At 41.9% G+C, this 8188-nt stretch overlaps 1 protein-coding gene across 1 annotated transcript in view; it reads right to left on the bottom strand.

Annotated features, from left to right (window-relative positions):
- The window catches only part of RFX8 (regulatory factor X8), a 63693-nt gene that overhangs the window by 15954 nt on the left and 39551 nt on the right, over window positions 1–8188 (bottom strand). Inside the window, exons 6-9 of the mRNA XM_049651341.1 lie at window positions 5613–5723; window positions 4952–5029; window positions 2250–2363; window positions 1245–1395 (exon numbers count right to left, since the gene is read on the bottom strand). Coding sequence (XP_049507298.1) covers window positions 1245–1395; window positions 2250–2363; window positions 4952–5029; window positions 5613–5723 — 454 coding nt within the window. The remainder of the gene's footprint in view (window positions 1–1244; window positions 1396–2249; window positions 2364–4951; window positions 5030–5612; window positions 5724–8188) is intronic.

Below are 8188 nucleotides of genomic sequence, written 5' to 3'. Positions count from 1 at the left end.
AGGGAGAGGCCTGTTTGGAAGAAGGTGTCAGGGATGACTTAGAACATGCAAGTTAGGAGTTAGCGAGGGTGAGGAGTGGGGGGTGAGGGAGGGGGGTTGCGGATGGGGTTGGCAGTCTAGGCACAGGCAGGAGCAGGAATAAGGGCCTTTTTGGGGACAACCTGTCTTGTGTTGCTGAGGAGCACCAGTGGAGGGATGTCCTGGGGGGCTGGGGACAAAGATGAGGCCAGAGGCCAAGCTGAGAATGACTTTGCATAGGGGACTTTCCAGGCAGCAGGGGCTATGGAAGGTTTTAATGGGTCAGATAACTGTGTAGAATGATCACTAGGTGTGGAGGGGAGTGTGACTGAGGGGGTGAGGCTGGAGGCAGGATGATCAACTAGGAGGCTCTGAAGTGCCTCTGGGAAGGACAGAGGGAGCCCGGGGTTGGGTTAAGATGGGAGGTAAAGCCACCACAGGAAAGCTGGAGCGGGGCTTGGTCTCCCCACTTCATGGATCTTCTGCCACAGCAAGTTCCAGACCTTACATTCCCTGCAGCACCCCCTCCCTGCGGATTCTTGGCTGGCAGTCTCATGGTCATGGTCCCATAGATCCAGGTGGGTCACACAAGATCAAGATACCCAGTGTGAGTACCGAACCCAGCAAGGGGTGCAGGGCTGGTGGGTTAAAATTAGACATGGTCCTGTTATGTGGGCACTCTGAGAAAGTAGCAAACAGTGTGCAAAGAAAGCAAGACTCAGCCCTGAGCAAGCTGGCCCAGGAAAAGGAGGGTCCTGGTGGGGAGGCTGTTGGAAGCAGCTACAGGTGGTGGTGGAAAACCTCACAGAGGCAGGAGGGAGAAAATGGGTATTTCCAGGACCATAAACATGTCACACACACGTGGGTGAATGCTGGCATTTAAAGGAAGCCATTGTAGTCCTGGAGCAGGCAAGCAGCCTGGGGGAAGTAGTATTCAGCCACTGCCATCCCTGCACCTCTATCCCGGAGGGCCTATCAGAAGTCCCTGTTAGTATTTATAAGGGGCAATAGTGAAAGGGTGTGGGTGGATCAGCACAAGGACCCATCATCGCACTAAAGCAAACACCAGCAGATCTGAAGTGGTCATGCCTTGCATACCACAGTTTAGTGCAGGAGGGGAAGAGTTACCCAACAACTGAGGTATCCTGCCTCAGTCTGAAAGTCAGATACGTCATCTACTCTCAACAGAATTCTTTTTTTTTTTTTTTTTTTTTACTGAAACCTACCTTTGAGTTTAGAGATCTGCACGAGGGCGGGAAACCCTTCCAAAGCATTAAGTAGCCACAGCTTAAATTTCTTACTAAATAACCGGACAGATTTCAGGTACTGAATAGAAACATCTTCCAAAAAGTCATGAAGGAGAACGTCCTCAATTCCCTGCAACAGAATCGTCAAGATGTGGTGGCTGCCGCCCAGGGTAGGGGTCCTCTAGTTACAAGTGGCCATGGTCAGACGTGCCACAAACTCAGAGAGAAAGCCACCAGCGGCTTGGCCATTCACTGCTCACCGTGCAGGATGTGCAGCCAGGATGGTTTTTTTTTTTTTTTTTTAAAGATCTTAAAACATTGCTAATTGATTCAAAATGTTAAGAAACACTATTTCAGCCAATAGTAGGTGGGTCAAATCCAAATACATAAGGGCTGAGAACCCAGCCACCGTTTTTCAACCTTTGTGTTAAAAACTTTGAAGGACTAGACTATTTCCTAAAAGGTAATAAAGTAAAAGGTAAAGGTTCATGGCCAGCTTAAGGAGAACCACAGAAATTATATATAACTGATCCCCAAATAATGATAACCACTCTAGAGATAGAGCATTAAAAACAAACAAACAAAATAAAACAAAACAAAACAAAACAAAAACCCAACAACAACCAGAAAACCCTGGCAATTAGGTATATTCCAAAGCAATTATTCCAATTACTCATTCTAAAAAGTCTTCTTTTGTTGAAATTACCAGAGAAAGAACTTTGACCTAGTGCAGAGTTCAGTAATCACTGGAACCATAGGTCACCATGTGTATTGGCTTTTTCTTTACATGAGGTAACTTTCGCTGAATTAAAAAAAAAAAAAGCTGAGTTTTGGGGAAAGATCAAAAGGCTCGTGGTCCATCAACACCATTATTTACTCCTCAGAGGGCTTGAAGACCACAGAGACTGCAGAGCAGGAGGGCTGTGGTTCTAATCCCAGCATTTGGTATCGATTTCTAGAAAGGAAAGACAAATATCTTCCTACCTTGTACAGCTGCACATCGTAGCATTTAAAGAGCTGGCACACATTGGGCAATGACATAAGCATGACTGTGTCTTGCTGCAGAGATTTCCAGAAAGAAGTGAGCAAGTCCTCCACCTGATGAGGGAGTAGAACATACCTCCAAAAACTCATTTTGTGTCTGGTGAGACTAGTCCCCCGTTACATATTTAATCAGATCCAAGTGATAATGGGATGAATTTCAGTCTAGTTAATGTAAAGCTTTGTCTATGAGTTCTTCCAGGCTGTGTTTTAGAAGTATTCTTTCCAGTAGCCTATCAGAGAACAACTGCCAGTTGGATGGGAAGACATGGAACGTAATTTTCATGGTTTTCTGGAAGGAAGGCCATTTCTGACCACAAGGGGGCTCCTGTTGATTGTAACAGGATAAAGATCTGGCCACAGGGCACAGACCACAGACCACAGTTTAGAATAAATGTTCATTGACTGACTCCCTCAATTATTTGTCAGCTCAGAAGGACGTGTAACAGTATGTAATCAAAGAGGCTTCCTCCTTGCCAACTTAGAATTCACCTAAAGACTCTGTGATAAAAGAGGACCAGTATCATTCTACATAGGGGACTTCTTTAAAGACTTCTGTAGATACTTTTTGTTGTGGAACAAAATGGCAGCTTCCTTACTTTTCTTTATCTTTGCCCATGATGACTCTTCAGACTCTATTATTGAACCAGATGACCAACATGAGATGCCAGCTAATAAAGACTCTTGCCTTTCAGGGATTTTTGTAAGCTCAAATATTTTGAAGCATTGAAACCCTGACAGGAGGACCTGTCAATGACTCCAGGCAAGGACTATCCCTGTATGTAGGCTGCCAAGGAAGTTAGGGCCAACTCTCTAAGTACCTGATGATGAACCTGTGATTTGAAATCTTGTTACCAGGGCATTAATTCTTCAGAAGACGTCTCCAAGGAGACTCATAGATATTGAACAAAAATACAATAGTGGGATGAGAGGATTATTAATCCTTTTACTGTCAGTTTGGTAACTTTGGAGCATGGCTTTTTGGGGTTGGTGGTTTTTTTTTTTTTAAATGTTTATTTATTTTTGACAGAGAGAGAGACAGAGCATGAGCGGGGAGGGGCAGAGAGAGAGGGAGACACAGAATCCAAAGCAGGCTCCAGGCTCTGAGCTGTCAGCACAGAGCCTGATGTGGGGCTCGAACTCACAAGCCGTGAGATCATGACCCGAGCCGAAGTCGGTTGCTCAACTGACTGAGCCACCCAGGCGCCCCAGGGTTGGTGGGTTTTAATGAGATAGCAACCATGGGCTCATCTCTGATAACTCTCTCACCAATCCTTCCCAAAGTCATCCAATCCTGTTGTATCTGCTTTAGGAATAGTTCTCCAATTTGTCTATCTTTTTTTCTGATGTCATTGTCACTGCTCCAGACCTCCCCCCTCAGTTCTCACCTTGACTGTGACAAAACCTCCTCACTGCCCTCTGCTCCCGTATGGTGATCTTGCATCACTGTCTCCAACCGCTCCCCCTGCCCCACTTCTCAATCAATCAGAATTCTTCACAGGGCATGAGACCCTTTCTAGCACCAGACTACTTTCACACCTTCCGTCTGGTTCTCTCCTTAAGAGATATTAACATTTAGTCATAGTGACCTTTCTGTCATGTCATTGCCTGTGAACATCTTGCTGCTTTTGCCTACACCATTGGTTCTACCTGGAACCCCTTTCCTACTGCACTTTGAGTCTGTTGAACTTCTGCTTTTTCACTGCAATCAACAGCAACATGGCTCCCCCCCTGGGAGATTCTCAGCCATCTTATTACTCTTTCTCCTGGCACCCAAAACAATCCAATCAAACTGCCATTCTAGAACTTGCCATATTGTATCATATTTATTGGCTTGTATTGCTCCATTTAGTACCAGACTATAAGCCTTATGAAGAATATGTTCCCTAGTTCCAGAAATGGTTCTAGTCACAGGGTAAGAATTAAGTTAATGTTTGATGAGCAAATGAAGGAAAGGAGTATATTAGATATCCAATGTGGATGGATATCTATAAAATTGCATTAGTAGGACAAGGGCCATCCTGAAAACACCTTGGTATCTCCTTCACTGTAATGTTTTACACACAATAAGTACTAAATGAACTCATCCCAAATGAACATTATCACCCAAAATTGAAGTACTTAGAACACTAGGCATCAAAAAAGATTTCATTTAAATGCGCACTTGTTCCCCTGGATTTTCTATGGCAAAAGATAAAATTCAGAATGGTTAAAAGATTTGCTCATGTTTTTCACAGCCAATTCTAGAATAAAATCATCCAGTCATTACAACACAGATGACCCTGCTTCAAAGTCTTGCTTCCTTTTCAGTTAGCAGGTTATCAGTAAAATGACTCTTTAGTGTTACTGAAAATTCTAGGGTGAATAATGTTACCAACACTTTATTCAAAATCAGCAGGAATTACATCTTAAAAAATAGCTGAATTATATTTGAAGCATAAGGTTATATTAGCACCTTGGAAAATTTCCAAATGATTAAACTGAATAAAAATATCACCTCAGGTATCACCTCAATAACTATAAATAGCTGCCTTCTAAGCACTTCAGTGCAATAAATTACTACTTGACATCCCTTGAGGGGTCTTTTCAAGTACAATGATTAATGATGAGTCATAAATACTTGTGTTTTATAGATAAAACCCTACCCTCTCAAGTTCTTGGTTCCTCACGTTTTGTAAAATCTCTTGGCAATAGTTGTAGTATTCATCAGCAAGAAAGGCCATCTAGGAAGGATATGGAAAATCATTTCAGTTTTAGGGGCACTTCCAGAATGAACTGATTCTCAAAGAATCTTTCTAAGCCCTTAGAGTCTGCTGCTCATGTTGCAATTCTGATATAACAGTAGCTGAGCTCTTCCAGTGTTGTTTATGTGTAGCAATGCATACATGTTATTGGCCTAACGTTGACATAGCTTCAATTTTGATGTCATAACTCTAGGGTCTGTACCATCCACTAAAGAGGCCACCAATATCTGACATCTTTCTCCCTAAACCCCAATTTGCCCCTCCATGTTCCCCAGTCCCAGCTTCTAGAAAACCTGCATATCTGTTCTCTGCTCTGTCATAGGGAAGCCCTCACTCTAATGACAAAGTGGTCCTAGATGGAGCCTTTCTGTAAGATGTGAGGGGAAGACCTGAACCTCCTGACTGACACCAAGCCCCGGGATGGAACGTTGGTGCTCACAGGTCTGGGAGAAGGCAAACGTACTCCATCTGGTTCAAATGATCACAACAAAATAAGAAGATATCTATTCCCCTAGGCATCGAATGCATGAAAAGTTACTTTCCCCCATGTGTGCAAGCCTACCATTTTGTAGGAGTACTTATTTGCCAGTTCTTGCTCCCAGAATGGACATCTCCTGAATTCAGACAAAGGGGATCCAATGGGGTCTGTCTTTATCGGTGAACGATTTTCACACTAGAAACCATTTATACACGGATTATTTCTTCAAAATAAATGAATTTTCTTGTATATAAACCATGTCATGATCACATTGCTACTACAGGTTAATGTTCTATGCAAACTTTTATACACACTCTGGATATATCATTGATCCAGCAACTTTCCCCCTTATTTCATTAGAAGTGATATTATCTTTCTCCTATAATTCTATAAACTATGGTCATCAGGAAGCAGTCAGGACTGAGTATATTACCCAGATATATCACTCTTGCAGTCATGTATTACAAGTGCTATATAGTAACGTGATAAAAATATTATGTATGAATAATTTAATACCACAAATGCATTTATATAATCCTTGTCTATATAACTGTCCCTCCTTGAAATAAAACCGGATCCTGTCTAGGTCATGATGCCCATATTAGAAATCTCAGGGCTAACTACCAAGGAAAATGAAGAGCACAGCCTTTAGAAGTACAAATTACAGAATGGTAAAATGTTTCCATCAAGGAGGAAAAAAGGTAACATGGCAGAAAGCAAATTCAACATTCCTTCCTGCTGTCCCCTTTGAGCAAGGGAAGGCATGATCACTCTTGATTGAAGGACATTGGTTTTATTTTAAGTGATTTCTTCAAGATTTTCCTGAACTACTTTTAAATAATTCCCATTTTCAATAGAGTAGGATGAAATCATTCCTTTGAGTTGGAAATTGAGATGGCATAGCCCGCCACGTTTGATTGCAACAAGCATGAGGGTTTTCCTCTTCAGTGTCTCTCCAACTCAATGGTGCTCTGTGACAGTACAGTTCTAAGATCAATATTTCATCCTTAGCTTTCTCAGATCTTATATACTTAGAGCCTTACTGAGCTACTCACTTATATCTTGCTTAGTAGATTGTTTATGTGGGTTTGCAGTATGTTCCTGTCTGCAAGCCACCTGAGGGCAGAGTGGCCTTCGAACCACCTGCACCCACCCTTATGGATAGGAGTAGCACTCAGCTCCCATCCCACACAGTGCTGCACATACTCGAGAACAGACGTTACCAGCTTCCTCCTCTCATGTTTCCTTGTTATCAACCCACATCACAGTGAGGATCAGAGAAGATTAGGGGTCATGGTCAACAGCCTTCTTAGTGTCCTAAAATCTGTACTACTTAACTCTTTGTGGTCCTGAACCTCTTTGAGATTCTGATGAAAGCAATTGTTCCTCTCCTTGGAAAAATGCACAGTATGCACTTAATATTGTGAAGATGCCAAGTTGAAATTCGCCTTATTGATATATATTTTTAAATAAAAATAGAGGTATATGTGTCTAAATAAATACATAGTCATGTAGAAAGGCAACAGCTCAAAAAATGTCATTTCCTTTGGGTGCTGTTTGGTTCTCACTGGGTTTGCACTGGGTGCTATTCAACCTTCATTCCTACCACTTTGGAACACTGGCTTCATTTGGAGTCATTGGATGGAGAGCTCTCCTAGCATGTGGGTGTGGGTCATCAAGAAAAATGGGGCTATTTCATGGAGTTCACTGTCCTGGTCATTAATCTTCTATTAGAGAAGCACTAAGGAATCATCCAGTCCAACTCTGGGCTTGCTTCTCTTACCTACCACATCTTACCCTAACTACATCCATTTTCTCCACAGCACACCCTGACCTCCTGTATTCATCAATGCTCCTGAGGCTTATGTTTCTATTATCAAAGCCAGTGCTTCTCAGGTGTGGTCCTGAAACCATCCACATCAGAATCCCTGGGAGCACTTGGGGTTCATATCTCTAGGGCCCTAGTAGATCAGATGAGGCCAGCAATCTATCATTTTAATCTGCCTCCTTAGTGAGCCTTATGCATGCTCAAGTGGAGAAGCATAGTTCCAGTCAGACTATTCTCTGTCTCACTGCAGAAATCTCTACCTTTCAACATGGCAAATGCATCACAGTTCTACCTGTTCAAAGTCTGTATATGTAATATTGTAGTAATGTAAGAAATCATTACAAGGACCATGTAAAAGTAATTGATTACCAAAAAATAATAATAAAAAGCAAAGTTATGTGTTCCTGAAGTTAATTCCTTCCCAGCTCTTCCTATGAAAAGAATTGATCTTTCAGGAAAGAAAAATGTTTTAAAATCATGATTGAAATCTTTTCTTCATAATATACATAATCATAAATCTAAAGTGAAAGTTTATTACAGAACCACTGAAGTTGGAATTTCTTCAGGAGAAGGCATTCAGGAAAGAATCAGAGAGATTCCCATTCTGCAGAAATAGTTCAGCAAAATGACAAAGAAAAATGTGAGAAATTCTATTTAGATTTTCCAAGTATATCAAATGCAGTTTGGAATTTTCAGTAGTTCTAAACAAATGTCATTGTAATCTTTAGTAAGCACATATAATGTGTCTCACCCTGGAGGTACAATGGGGGACCCTTTCCATCAACACCCGATCTACTAGGTATTATCTGCTTCCCCTATCAATTCTCCTGGA

This window comes from Panthera uncia (assembly GCF_023721935.1).
Source record: "Panthera uncia isolate 11264 chromosome A3 unlocalized genomic scaffold, Puncia_PCG_1.0 HiC_scaffold_11, whole genome shotgun sequence".
In the NCBI taxonomy this organism is placed as follows: domain Eukaryota; kingdom Metazoa; phylum Chordata; class Mammalia; order Carnivora; family Felidae; genus Panthera; species Panthera uncia.
Note: the sequence above shows the minus strand (reverse complement) of the source record. Positions and strands in the feature narration are given on the sequence as shown.